The sequence below is a fragment of the Enhydra lutris genome, unplaced genomic scaffold (assembly GCF_002288905.1).
Source record: "Enhydra lutris kenyoni isolate GAN:26980312 unplaced genomic scaffold, ASM228890v2 scaffoldscaffold6, whole genome shotgun sequence".
Classification (NCBI taxonomy): Eukaryota; Metazoa; Chordata; class Mammalia; order Carnivora; family Mustelidae; genus Enhydra; species Enhydra lutris.
The window spans coordinates 477,353-491,499 of NW_019154090.1; the positions used below are offsets into that span (position 1 = coordinate 477,353).

Genomic DNA, 14,147 nt, shown 5'->3' on the forward strand with positions numbered 1-14,147 from the left:
AGACACTGAGCCTATATGAAAACCAGGGGACTCTGCCAGGCCCTCGTCCCACCTGCCCGAGCACCTATCCCGGACACGACTGACCAGAACAGCCGAGCACGGCCTCTCCCCCAGGGCCCAGCAGTGCGCCTTCAGGGCCAGAGGAAACACGCGTCAGCGGCCGTTGATTCAAAGCCTAGGTCTTCCCCGCCAAGACCGAGTCAGTAACAGCTCAGGACGAGAAAGCATCCCTTAGCTACCGTCAGGAAAACAGACGCTGCATCTTTGCGGCGAGGCCGCTCCTACCTGGATGATATCCGAGAGCTTCTGCAGGCCTGCTGTGCTGGTGAACGGCCCCGTACCTGTGGGAGCAGCAGCCACTGGCCATCCCACACCCCCACCAGGGGAGCCACCAGACCCCCCCACCTTCAGGACCAGCGAGCAAGCTCAGCCTCAACCCCCTGTTAGTGTGGGGCGCGCCCTCGGGCGGTCAGTGGGATGAGAAAAAGAGGCTCTGTGGTCAGGCAGGGCTGGCACCGCCAGGCCACCCCCAGGGCTGGAGGACAGCAAGGCTGGTCAGAGATGACAACAAGACCTACCCAGCAGAAAGGGGCCCACAGTGCAGCCTCAGCCTCAGGGTGGAAACAGGATGGGGGAGGGGGGCGGTGAGGAGAGACGCTGGTGGGACCCGTGGCCCACTGGCCCACCACGTCCCTCACCGTTCTCCCTTTAAAGGGGCTGACCGGGAAACAGAAAAGCTGGGCTGTGCTTTATAAAACACGCCCGTCCAAGGGCACTGATGCCCGGACATCGCAGCCAGGAAAGGAGCTCTGGGGTGACATTCCCGCCGGGAGCTGCGGCAGGCTACGGCCCTCGGACAAGGCCCGGTGTGGGGGCCAACGCAGTGGCAGCTGCAGGGCGGGCTGGGGACTCACGTCCTGCCAGGTGCTGGATGATCTGGTCCAGGGAGTCGAGGATGCAGCCTTTGGTCTGAAGCGTTATCTGGGCCTCGGCAAACAGCTCGAAGATGTAGCTGTGGAGGAGAGAGGCTCAGGCAGGGCCCCGGGCTAGGCTCAGGAGCTGCTGACGGCCAGAGGCCTTTGAAGCTCCCTTCCCTCAGACACCAGAGCGGAGCCCTCTCCCGGCCAAACCCAGAGGTGAGGGAGGCCTGTGCCCTCGGGAGCCTGAGTGTGGAGGAAAAGGCAAGCCCCCAAGGGCAGCTCTGGGAGGCAGGCAAGTCCTGCCGTCTGGGCCTCGGAGGCGTGGGTGGGGCTGGCTGAGGAGCCTCGCTCATCTGTGGAACAAGTGGGAGCCCTGCGAGGCTCTGATCACAGCGCAGCAGACGGGCCTGGGAAGAAGGCAGGCAGCAGTGCTCCAGCACATTCTAGAATATTCCGTGCCTCCAGAACCCGAGCCCAGATCAGAGCTACCACCAACCACAGGACGTGATCCCTTGTCTACTTTTGGGGGACACACCCAGCCGCCCTGTGCCCTGGTCAGAGCCCTCCCAGTCCACGGAGGCTGCAAGGGGTGGCTGGCGGGGTGGGGGGCGGGGGGCGGCTGGGCCAGTAGCCACGCCTGCGTACACAGCACCCCGAGACTCCCAAGACAACCTAGCGCACAGACAGTAGGCCCTCACGGGCCACTGAAACCCACCCAGACCTCACAGGCGTGGGGGTGGGACAGGTGGACCCCAAGGAGCGCTTGGCACACCCAGTCCCCTTTACCTCCCTGGCTTGGTGACGCCGCTGTGGTTCCCAGGCAGCTCAACAGCATCGATGGCCCCCTCTAGGCGAAGCAAGATCGCTGCGGGGCAAGGTGTCCGTCAGGTGTGCCCCCCCCCCGTGAGCCGTGGCGTCAGGTGTGCCCCCCCGCGGCGAGATGTGGTGTCAGGTCCACGAGCCGTGATGTCAGGTGTGCCCCCCCACCCCGCGAGCCGTGGCGTCAGGTGTGCCCGCCCGGCAGCTGTGGGGGAGGGGCGGCACTCACTCTTGAGCTTTGCGAGGTCTTGCAGCTCCAGGTGCAGCCCTGGGGGAGCAGCAAACATGTGGTCACGGGCTACGTCCACCCACTGGGCCCCAAAGAGCAGGAATCGGGCTGGGTTCCTGCCTGTTCCTCCAAGTAGGCGTGGCACAGAGACAACCACAGACAAGCGCACGAGGCTCTGAGATCCCCACAGCCCGAACAGGGGCCAGCAGCACTGCAAGCGCAGGGACACGTGGTGGGCACGCTCGCGTGTGGGGACACACTCCCTGGCCGGTCCACCGGAGACCCAGGACAATGGCTGAGCCAGCAACAAACAAGGGTCCCTGTGGCCACATGGTGGGTTCTCGAGAGAACACCTCCCAGGAGACGAGACCGGGGCGCCCTGGAGATGTGGCTGACGGCCAGGGTGGGACAGGAAGCGCGGGAGTGAGTGAGCAGCATCCCGCCCCCCCCTCAGCGCCTGGTGGGGCCATGGGAACGGCTGAAGAAGGGACCCCTGAGTTCAGCGATGACGAGGCTTACGGTGGACTGACACCATCGTCTGTGTTTAAACACAAGTACACCAGTGACATTAAGAACTACTCTCCTCCTGAGGGGAACAAGGGATAGACCACAAGTCAGGATTAAATTCAAACTCCCAAACCAGAAAACCAGAAAAATGTCCGGCCTCCATCCAGCCTTTCCTGTAATAACGGTGCCACAAAGCAACAGCTGCGGCGAAGAGCGTCTTTATAAAACTGTCCCTCCCAGTAATCGGCGTGACACAGTTGGCGCATCACCATCTTGCCTTCCCCCAGCACGGAGCACGACGACATTCCCGCAGACACGCCAAGAACCAGACCCACCAGCACGCCTCCCAACAGGAAGACACGCCACCCCTCGGCCTGGCCTGTGACGAGAGGCCTCAGGAGAAGCCACGCCGTCCTCAATCTTCCGCCACGGGGGCCCATCGGCGTGGCCCTGCCGCCCGCCAGCGGTGCAGGTCCGTCTCCCGGGCCCACCTCGTGCCTCCGCACATGCTGACCACTGGGACGTCTACTCTGAAGAAGCGTCTCTTCCCGGCTTTTGCCTGTTTCCGACCAGATTGTCTTCTCCTCGAGTGGTAAGAGCTTCTGAATATATTTTGGACACAAATCCCTCATCAGACCCATGACCCACCAGAAATCCCTGCCGCAGCAGGGTGTGAAAACGTGCTGTCCGTGTGCTCTCCTCCCAAATCCCAGAGCCACCCCCGACCCCAGCACACCCAGGAGAAAAGCAGACACCTCCCAACTAAGGCACATTCCACAGAAGGCTTCACCGAGCCTCCCCCAACTGTGGAGGTCATCAAGAACAGGCGAGGTGCGAGAAACTCAGACCAGCACGGACTGCGGGGGGTGGCTAGCGCCCTGGGGTTTCCTGGGACAGAACAAGGACATCACACCCGTTAGCACCACCACTTCCAAGCCAAAATACACATTCCTCAAACAACTGAAAAAAACGTTCCATTTCACTTCTGAGAGAAGAACACATCAAAACCGCACTGAGAGCCATTTCCATCTGGGAGACTGGCACATGTGCAAAGGCCCAGGTCACACCCTGCTGGCCAGGCCCCCAGCCACCACACAGGCCGGGTTCAGCAGCACAGCGGCGCGCTTCCCGGCTGCCCCCAGCCCCGAGTCCCGGAATGGACCCGGGGTTGCGTCCGCCCCAGGTCACTCGGAGAGCCCTGCTGGTAATCACGGAATGCTGGAAACAAGCCAGTGTCCCACAGACGGAGCCAGGACCCCCGCTGTAGGGAGGTGGCAGCTGAGGAGAGGGGAGCTTCTGTATGGGGGGGGCTCTGCAGGACGCATGAGGCATGAACACAGCATAGTGCAGGTGAACGTACAAGGGACAGCAGGGCTCCGTGTGCAGCGGAGAGGAGTAAACTAAATGTGCTCGTGTCCGCTCCTTCTGGGGGGAAAGAGCCCAGCAAGGACAAACCAGAACCTAGCAAGACACTTCCCTCAGGTATCTCAACTTCCAGAACCACGGTCACGTGTCAGACACCCAAGGGCAGGCAACCCAACTAATAAAGTCAACAAGAAGCAGCGCGGAGTAAGAAATGACCCTAGAATGACCACACAGGTGCAACGGAGGGGGGGGGGGGAGGGCCGCAGGGACAACCAAGGACACCGCATCATTGTCTTCCGACCAGCACTCAGACTCAGGCCAAGAAGGCACCAACACGCAGCTCTGGGAAGCAAGCTTTCCTTCCTCACGGTGGGCATCTGCTCTCTGGAAAACTGTGGAACCTTCCAGGACCGAACAGACAAATGAGACGCACAGGAAGGACGGAGACACTGATGAGGCTGGGGAGGGAGTGAGAGCGAGAGGCGTGGCTCTGGACAGCGCAAGAGCGAGCGCGAGAGCGAGCGCGGGAGCTTCCGGCCGGGCCCCTCCCATGCGGTGCAGTGAGCAGCCGGATCCCCAGGCTTCAGAAATGAGAGGCATCCGGACGTGAAACCCATCACTTCACAAACATTACAGCAATCGGTAATTCAGGGAGGAACTGCTCGTGGATGCCACAGGCTGCGCAGGAATTACAAAGGGAAGAAGTAACTTCACAACAGAAAAATCTGGTAGTCATCACTTCACGGGGTGATCAAAGTGGGCATCAATGCAGGGGCCAAGTCCACACTGAGGAGGGAGCCTGACGCGGGGCTCGATCCCAGCATCCTGGCAGCATGGCCTGAGCTGAAGGCAGCTGCTTAACTGACTGAGCCACCCGGGTGCCCCTACTTCTCTTTTGTATACAGTAAAGACTATACCGACTGGGAAAGTACAGAAAGGTCTTTAGAAAATGCTGGATTGGCTGGGTGGCACCTACTTCCTGGTCTGTGAGGCCCCAAGAAAACTCTGAAAGAAGTCCATACTGTCCCCAAACGATGACCTGAAGGGCGGGCCCTGGGAAGACTCAGGCCTCCAGGACCCCCGAGAGCACCTTGCAGCCCGTCTCTCCGTTCCCACCTATAAGCTCACCTGGGTGGGCAGCTGTGCTGAACTCCACGTGGAGCTCGCCCTGCTGGGCTGCCTTGGTCTGCTCCTCAAGAACCTGGTCTAGGACATCCAGTCCTGAAGCCAAATCATGCGGGGTCAGGTCAAAGGACGCCGTCTCCTCGCACATCTTCTCCTGGGAGTCCAAGCACATCCATTAGGCTATGGCCAAACGGGGGCAGGGACTCGGGGACCCAGGAAGCCAAGGTGGGGTAGGGGTGCAGGCTACTGGAAGGCACATGCCACGGTCCCTAAGGCCAGGTCACACACTGGTCCAAAGACAGCCAAACCACCACACCAATGTTTGAAATTTCATAACTGGAAAATTTCCATTTAGAAGAGAAATTTCTCGGGGCGCCTGGCTGGGTCTGTCAGAAAAGCACACAATTCTTGATCTTGGGGTCATGAGTTTGAGCCCCAAGCTGGGTGTAGAGATTACTAGAAAAAATAAACTTTAAAAAAATATAGAGGTTTCTGGCTTTTCTCAAAAGTCAGACATGGCCCACTAGACCCATGGTCCCATCTTCCATGATAACAAGTGCCTGGAACCAAGTGGAGGCCTGAGGACGGCTGCTGCTGTCCCGGGACAGTAGGCTCCAGAGCACACAAGTGGCCTTCCTCCCCTGTCCTGCTCAAGAGCAGCTGTTCCTGGAAACACAGGGCCCTGAGCAGAGACCACAGCAATGCGGTGGAAGGGCAGAGGTAACAGGGAGGGACCAGCTGTGGTCACCAGCGGGCAAGCATCAGGTTAGGTGGCCACCAAGGGACAAAGAGAACGAGACCAAGCCGGGGCTGTGAGTTTTGGATAGAAATGGGCCACAGGGCTGGCCAGCATATCCTGCCCAAGCCTTGGACAGAAAGGTCTGCACTGCTCTCTGCAGGGACGTGGGGGGTGGGGGCGGCAGAAAGGCCACCTGGGCACTCACCACATTGTGAGCTTCGTCAAAAATCACAACCGTCCCCTTCAGGTCAATGCTGTGGGCTCGGCGACTCTGCGGCAAGAGGGGAAGGACGCGGGGCTGGGGCCGAGAGGCTCAAGGCCAGCAGGGGACGCCCCTCAGGCCATGCCCACCTGATCTCCCACCCGCTGAGCTGGAGGTCAGGTGTCCCTTCTGGCGACACGCAGCACGAGGGATCGGGCGTGGGACCCCGCACCATGCGGCCACACAGCCACGGGATGGAGGAGGCCCAAGCAGGGCTTGGGCTGGTGCTGACTTGGGGTGGACCCGGGTGGGGTCAACGCCAGTATTTCTTTACTTCAGCTGCTTTTGAGGTCCAATACTCATAAAAATAAAGTGTCCGTTTTAAGTGTGCAGTTGGTCTTGACAAACGCGAGCACTGCGTCGTCAGCACGCAGGAGAGTAGACCCGCTCCCCTCCCCCTACCCGAGGGCTCTGACCATCCTCGTGAGCGGGGATCAGGTCTGCCTTTCCTGGGCTGTCCTGGAAACAGAGTCAGGCAGCAGGGCTCATCTAACGGCCCGTGGGCAATGTGTTCTGAGACCCACGTGTGTCGCTGATGTGTGGCCACAGCTCAGCCCTCCTCACGGCTCGTGGCGCTGTTTTGGGGACGCCTGCTGCTGATGGACGGGCTGTTCCTGGGGTGGACCACAGACGGCGAGGCTCTGGCCCTGGCTGCTCCCCTCAGGTGTGCTGCCAGAGTGGCACCCCACCTCACACCGCGAGCGGAGGAGCCCAGCACGGCCCTGCGTCCTCGGGGGACACTGGCCACCGGCCTCCTTCCGGACACCCTGCTGGGAGCACAAGGCCATCCCCCTATGGTTTTAACCTGCACTTTCTCCAGACCAGCAGTGCCGCACACTCTCCGTGCAGAGGCTGACTTGGCCGCCCGCCTCAGCTCCTTCCTCTGGGATGGCTAGTGAGGGACGGAGATGCCACCCAGAGGCAGGCGCGGTCCACAGTACCACGAAAACTCTCCCTTTGTGACTTGCTGCCGTTTTCTTAATTTTCCCCTTAGAGATCAGGGCTTTCCATCGTGGCGAACTCCAACGTGGAGTTCTCTGTGGCCGGCGCGCGGTGTGTGTGAGCGAGAGCCAGGCCTGCCTCCCTGCTCCGTCCAGGAGGAGCTCTGCGCGTCCAGCTCTTCCATCCGGGTTGTGCAGGGTCAAGGAACTGCTGAAATTCATTCTCTTCCAAACAGACATCTGACTCCAGCGCCAATTTTTAGAGAAAAGAGTCCCAAACCTTTCCTTTTCCCGCTGAAATACCTAAGCAAGCTTGCTGAAAACCACTGCCTCCCGTGCGGGCGTGTCTCGGTGGCACTGCCGTGCGAACCTGGCCAGCAGCTTGGTCTATGCGTTGCAGCCCGTCCTAGAGCCCCCCACCTCTGGCCTCCGTCGTGGCTGCCTCACCCCCTTCCACCCTCTGCCATTCCAGGTCAGCCAGATAATCACTTTGTCAGGCCCAGGGCACCATGCTGGGGTGGGGCCGGCCAGGCACCAGTGCGCCCCACGCTCTGCGCAGGGTCCGGACCGCTTTAGAGCCGCCCGCACCCATGCCACGCTCTGCTTCCCCCTGCTCTCTCCATGGGCCCTGAAGCCTGCCCTTCCTCGGAGACATCCCCGCCCTATGGCACTGACCCCAGCCCCTGTGCTCTGCTCCTCTCCCCTCCCGCCGCTGAGCACCAGCACCGCCCGCGCTGGCTGACTGCCTGCACCACAGTCGTGCTGGACCAGTAAGGCCCCGGGCGGCGAGTCGTCCACCTGTTGCGGCAACACGAAGGCCAAGCCCGCATTCAACCAAGGGTGTGTGCGAGGATGGGTGGACACGTGCGTCTCAAGAGACGGCTGCAAGGGAGGCCGGGGCCACACGCTCAGGGCCGCCTCACTGGGCCCACCTGGGAAGAGACAAGCCGAGCCGCCGGGGCAAGGCCAGGGACCGGCCTACGGATGCAGCCGCTGGGCTGCCCCCACTCCATCAGCCCGCCCGCCCCCAGAGAGCTTGGAATGGCAGACCCACGGCCCCACGCTGGCGACAGCTGCTATGCCCCGTGCATGGCAAAGTGAGGGAGACCCACGTGTGTCCCAGACCAGGGAGGGAGGCGGAGGCCTCGCACACACGCCTGCAGCCCTGCGGGTCTCTCTCAGACACTGAACCCACGGAGGCTCCGGCAGTCCCACACGAGCCCAGGGACGCCACCTGATACCAGCAACCATCAGCCGCAGGCCCAAAGCCTCACCTTCGCGTCCAACAAGTAGTTGTATGGCAGGAAGATGATGTCGGCTCGCTGCTTCAGGCTCCGAGAAAGGTAGTATGGGCACAGGCTGTGGAGGGGAGGGAGGCACATGTTGGAGCCACGAGGGAGGTCCAGGCCCCGGGAGGGGCTCCCGCTGGGCGGCGGCCAGGCCGCACGCCGTGCCCTCTGACAGGCAAGAGCAAGGAGCCCAGTGCTGCGGGGCTCTGACGGGAGCCGGGGCCTGGGGACTGCAGGGGCTCACTGCGTTACGGTTCACACCACCAGTTTTCAACCACAGCAGCGAATCACCTGTTAAAAAATCAACATAAACAAAACACCCCAATCCTGTCCCTGGGTAGAGAACACGGCAATCAGAAAGAAAACGCCCAGTCCTGTCTCAGCACAGCCCAAAGCCCTGAAGCCGCAAGAGATGGACACAAAGAGCGGAAAAGCACGTGGGTTCTGTGGAAACCAGACGAGTGGAGGAGGCCGGCACCGGGCCCGCTAGCCGCTGGAAGCCAAAGCAAATCCGTCAGGAAGCCGGGGCTGCCCGGCAGGGCTGTGGTCACCTCAGCAGCAGGGACGGCTTCCCTGCTGCCCCGGTATTCAAAACCACTCTTTTCACACCAAAGAACCATTAAGTTTACGATCAGTCAAGGAGCAAAGCAAAGGAAGTGGCGTGCCCGGCTTCGTCATGGCAGAACCTGTTCCAGAAGGACGGACGGGCGGCTGCTGTCTGGCCGCAGGGGTCTTACCTATGCTTATTCCCACTTCTGACCAGGTCCTCGATGTCCAGGATGGTGGTAGCTAGCTCCTGCTCCAGGCTCTTCTCTGAGGACACAGGCAAGAACAAAGACACGTCCTCAGGCCCAGTGAGTCCCGCAGACCCCAGAGGAACACCCAGGCAGTGACGCTCCCTCCGAGCAGGACCAGGGCGCCCAACCACCTAGGGGCTCTCCAGAGAATTCCTGCTTTGAGAGTGTGAGTGACCTTGGAAGGGCCCCAGACCTGAAGTAACCCTCCGGGGGCCTGGCTCTCTGCCTCGAGAAGGAGCTGCTGGCCTGAGACCGAGCACTAACAGGACAGGGGACCCCGGGGGACAAAGGCGGGTGCACAGCCCCTCAGCCTGTCTCTAGATGCCCTCAAGGCTGTGCCTGGAAGCATCTGTCCCATAATTAGGCTTTGGTCTGGCCGGAATTAGCTTTCTCTCTTCGCTTCCCCCCAGAGGTCAACAGTGCAGGGACACAGATCTGAGGCAGGCCTGAGGGAGGTGGGAGGCCCCGAAGCAGAACCCACTCCATGCCTGACAGACCCACGATGGCCGCCCAAGAGAAGCGTGACTCCCTGCCGGCTGCGCAGGCGGCCTGGACCAGAAAGGAGCTAAGAAGGGGCCCCAGGAACCCCCTGAAGAGCTGCCTTCACCCAGCCCCTCAGGAGCCCACATCCAGGCTGGGAGGCCCAGGGCTCTCCTCGAACACACAGCCCAGCGGGCAGGGCAGCCTCCTGTGGAAACCGGCTCCTGGCTCTTGGCCCCACTGTGGCAGGTACTGGGCCTGGCCCTTCACTGCAGAGGCTAGAACACACCTTGGCGGTGACCTTGGTGGTGACCGAACCCAAAATGCCTCCTAGGGTCAGCAGGGAGAGAAAGGCTGTGCGCCCAACAGCACAGCAGCAACAGAGCAGCCCATCCGCGGGCTCTGCAGCAGGACAGCCTAGAAGGGAGGCGGGCAACAGGAAGGGGCGGCGGAGGCTGAAGAGGAGGTGAAGGGGATGAAGCCAGGGCTGACCCCAGCACACAGAGGCTATAGGCAGCGAGCGGGGCCCTTTGCCTGCTCCCCCAGACAGAAGCCAAGCAGGACGCTAGCTCTGCACCTTTCCTTCCTCCCACACGTTCCTCTCCTCCTCTCAGACCCTTCTGAGTCTGCTCACTCCCCCAAGGGCTGGGGAGCCGCTGGCGGTGCCACCGCACATCCCACGGCAGGGGAAGAGGCAGCTGAGATGCAGTAGAGGCGCGCGGCAGACCTCCGACAGTGCGCGGCAGGGCCGGCAGAGCAGGGAGGCCGGGGACCAGGGCATGACCAATGAAGCCTGGAGCCAGCTGTGACAGCTCCCTCACTTTGCCATGCACGGGGCACAGCAGGGGGAGGGTCTGCAGCCCAGGAGACCAGCACACACCTGCTCCCGCACTGCCTCCACTGTGGGCTGGAAGTGCCCCTCAGTTCCCGCCCCTCCTCCGGACTCCTGACCCTCCCCCCACCCGTTCCATCACCCACCAGAGAAGGTAAGAGATGCTGCAAGTGAAGACAGTACAGGTGACAAGAGTCCAAGAGTGGGGTGGTGCCGGTGTGGGGCGGTGCGGGTGTGAGGCGGTGCGGGTGTGGGGGGCTGCGGGAGTGGGGCTGTGCCGGTGTGGGGCGGCGGATGAACCGCACTGCAGATGAGGGCTGGAGAGCTTAGAGCTGAGCTGCAGAGAGCTGTGGAAAGGGGATGGAGCAGTTCCCAGCGAGTGTTGCTCAAAGGCTCCAGGAAGGGGGAATAGGGTACCTGCAACCCACCCCTTTGTCAAGAATGTAGACAGAGGCAGCCACAATGGGGCAAAAAGACAGGACTCCACTAAGCACAACAGGCGTGAGCCGAAGGCCTATGCGACAGCGGGACCAGGATGGGAGAGCAGGGGACAGAAGGAGGACAGAAGGAGGACAAAGCAAGGGGGAAATCGCCTTGGAGCCATCCTGACACCCACAGGCCTCACACAAACAGAGCAAAGCAGAGCAACTCAGCCAGCAGCCTGCCGGAGCGGGGCACGAGCCACCACCAGGCCACAGCAGTTGGCAGCTGCCCTCGTGCAGGGTCACTGCGGGCCAGGCCGGCCCCCGGTGCTTCCCGTGTACTCGTCACTGCTGTGCCAAGGGTTCCCGGTGCCACCAGACCAAACAACACAGCCAGCAAGAAGGTGGTGAGCAGTGAGCTCCAGGGACAGGGCACAGGATGCCTATTGCTGAGAGGTGAGAGTCCAAGCTTACTGGGAGCAGACATGGCCCTGGCATGCCGGGCACCCCAGACCCCAGCATTAGGGCCCTGTGAGTGCCCTAGGGCCTCTGTCACTCCTGTGCCAGGATCTGACTCCCAGCCCTGAGGCAAGGAAGAGGGAACCCCGACCCCACCAAAGCACAAGCCTGAGCCATAGAGCCGCGGCTGTGCTAGGAGACAGAGAGACCATAGCCCAGAGAAGTGCCCCAATGGGGCTTCTGGCTCCAGCGGAGCTTCAGACGCGGGGGCAGCCACGCGATGGAAAAGCAAGACCCGACAGACGTGGAGGCAAGGGGGGCCAGCCCTCCACTCTGGGCCGAAGGAAGGTGCGCAGCAGCAGTCAAGGGCCGTGGGCACCGGTGGCCACACACATCAAGCTACGCCAGGGCCAGCTGTCGTCACAACCCCGGGCCAGTCACCTCAGCCACCTCCAGGAGAGGCTGTCCTCCCACAGCACCAAAGGCTGGCAGACTGCCCGGACTCAGGGAGAGCCGCACCCATGCTGTGCCCTGTCGCACCCCAAAGACACACGGCAAATCAGTAAAGGGAAAAGCCTGTGGAGGGGTCCAGGAGACCAGGCACAGCTTCCAGAACCCCTCCCGGCCATCTGCCCCAGAAAGGGCTGAGACCACGTGTGAAATGCTGTCTCCCGGGAAGCTCGCCAGACGCCCAGCGCCCAGAGCGTCTGCTGGGGCCGGTCATGTGGGCACCCCTGGCTGGCGGGCGCCCAGATTCCAGACTCCCGGCGGGGAGGAGCTGCTCAGCACCAACCCTCCTGTTGGCACAGACAGTTTGGGCCCAGAGAGCCCCACCTCTCAGGATGGAGAACCCCCGAAATCCACGCTCCCAGACAGCGGCAAGGCTGGCCTGGCCAGGAGGCCCCTCTGAGATGGCAGCCTTCCCTGCCCTGGCCTTTCTGTACACGATCCAGCACGGGTCCACGGTCCAGAGACAGTGCCCAGCACCACCCCACCTCACCCCCTCACCTCGCTGAACCAATGGGGTCAGTCTGGAGCCCCAAAGCGGAGAGCCAGCAGGCCACAAGGTCTAGGAGGCAGCACACACTCCAAGCCCTCCTGGCTGTATGCAGACCAACCGGCAGGAGTGGCCTCCCCAGACCCCTTACCTTCTGTGTTGTTGTAGAAATGACAGGAACGACTCGCTACCTTCTTTCGGCACAAATGAATCTGGGACATAAAGGAAGCAGCCCCAGCTAGCACGATGGCCAAGGAAGGGCAGAGTGCTGGGCCAGCCACAGGACAGGCCGCCGGCAGTGCTGCCCGGCATGCGGCGACTGTGCCCTGCTCCGGCCCCCACCAGCTCTTCACTGGGCCCTCCCCAGGGCGCAGAGGCCAGGGCTCCAAAAGAGCCAGAGAGAACAGCGCGCGCCAGAAACCCACCTGCATGTGGCTGCTCTCCTGCTTCTTCACCTCGGGGTGGATGCACAGCTGCTCCCGGGAGCCCAGCACGCACACCCTAGGCCTGGCAGAAGACAGATGATGGGGTCTGAGGACCAGGGAGCAAGAGCCCCGGTGCCATCTAGCAGCATGAACGTGGGCGTGTGGGACCCACGGGGAGTGCAGGGAGACGGGGCTCACACCTGCACCAGGTAGCCAGAGGGAGGGGCCATGGCCATAGCGGGCCCCAGGCTTGGGAGGCGCTTTCTCCACTGCATGGCCCAGACTGAGCAAGGAGACGGGGTGGGGGAAACGGGCAGACGGGAGGAGACCCCGCTGACTCCGTGCCCCCCGTACAGGAGGCTGGCGCAGGACCCCAGGACTCCTACAGCTCTGCCGGGCCCCAGGAGGAGGCAGCGCCTCCTTTCCCATCACATGCCCGCCACATGGACCCACACCCACAGGTAACACCACATCGCCTTCCAGGGGCTCGGAGCGCTAAGCCGAGGTTGGCGCAGCGGGGAGGGCTTTCTCCGCAGTGCGGGCGGCACAGACAGCCTGACCTCACGCGGTGCGGCGGCTGCAGCGGGGCGCAGGGGCTCTGCAGTCCAGAGGGGCTCCAGGCAGAGCGCCACCATCAAACCAGCTCGTCAAGGCCAACCCCCCGTAAGTCAGAGGCAGGGGCGCGCGGCGCCTGACCCACCGGTAGGACGTCTTCCGAAGCTCGCCGACAGCCTGAGTGAGCTGCGAGTGGGTCCTGGAAGCGTAAACGATCTTCGGGATGTCCGCGTAGCAAGCTGCCCGGACGTAAGGAAGCAGCGCGGGTCACGGCACCACGGGACGACACTCTGGTGTGCCGTGGACCCGGGGGCGCTGGGCTCACTCAGCCCGGTCCGGGGAGCGAGCTCAGGGGCTTTCTGCGGAGTTCTAGTTTGGCCACAGGGCTCTGCCCCCAGGTGCACCGCCCCCGCTGAGGTAGAATGTCGCGGCTACAACGCCCCGCGCGGAGCTCTGCGCCAGAGCCTCACCAGCCCTCTCTATTCCTTTGCTGCCTCTCTGGGGAGACCCAGAGGGGCTGAAGGGAGCCTCACCTGGGGTGTCTCCATCTGAAGTGGCAGCCCCCCAGGACGACAAGGTGTGATCGAGGAAGAGCTCCCCGGGCGCTCTCTCAGCAATCCTGCGGGCCGAAACGGCGTCGCGGAGGTGCTCCCGCCAGGCCAGCGCGCTGCAGAGCAGGCACAGCGTCTTCCCCGTGCCGGTGGGGCTCTCCAGGATGCCGTTGACTCTCTGAATGGGGTCAGCAACGAGGTCACGGGGAAGCAGGGAGAAGCACTGCAGACTGCGCGGCCCGCCGAGACCAGGCCGGCGGCCCAGCAGCGGGAGCTCTGCTCAGGCTGAGCCCACCCGACGCGGCACAAGGCCTGCGGAAGGCCGGCAACGTGACACGCTTCCACGCTCACCCGAAAGCCAGCGGCTACGGGCTGATTCCGCACCGCTTAGCGGACGATGTACACAGCGTTACCCAGAACGCAACTGTGTTCC

At 62.6% G+C, this 14,147-nt stretch overlaps 1 protein-coding gene across 2 annotated transcripts in view; it reads right to left on the reverse strand.

Annotated features, from left to right (window-relative positions):
• Positions 1-14,147, reverse strand: part of LOC111141622 (regulator of telomere elongation helicase 1) — a 29,283-nt gene that overhangs the window by 13,718 nt on the left and 1,418 nt on the right. For both annotated transcript variants that reach the window (XM_022494327.1, XM_022494328.1), the window contains exons 3-14: positions 13,697-13,892; positions 13,309-13,402; positions 12,609-12,690; positions 12,335-12,395; positions 8,934-9,009; positions 8,182-8,266; positions 5,910-5,975; positions 4,969-5,119; positions 1,969-2,007; positions 1,707-1,785; positions 915-1,012; positions 286-341 (exon numbers count right to left, since the gene is read on the reverse strand). In XM_022494327.1, coding sequence (XP_022350035.1) covers positions 286-341; positions 915-1,012; positions 1,707-1,785; positions 1,969-2,007; positions 4,969-5,119; positions 5,910-5,975; positions 8,182-8,266; positions 8,934-9,009; positions 12,335-12,395; positions 12,609-12,690; positions 13,309-13,402; positions 13,697-13,892 — 1,083 coding nt within the window. The remainder of the gene's footprint in view (positions 1-285; positions 342-914; positions 1,013-1,706; positions 1,786-1,968; positions 2,008-4,968; positions 5,120-5,909; positions 5,976-8,181; positions 8,267-8,933; positions 9,010-12,334; positions 12,396-12,608; positions 12,691-13,308; positions 13,403-13,696; positions 13,893-14,147) is intronic.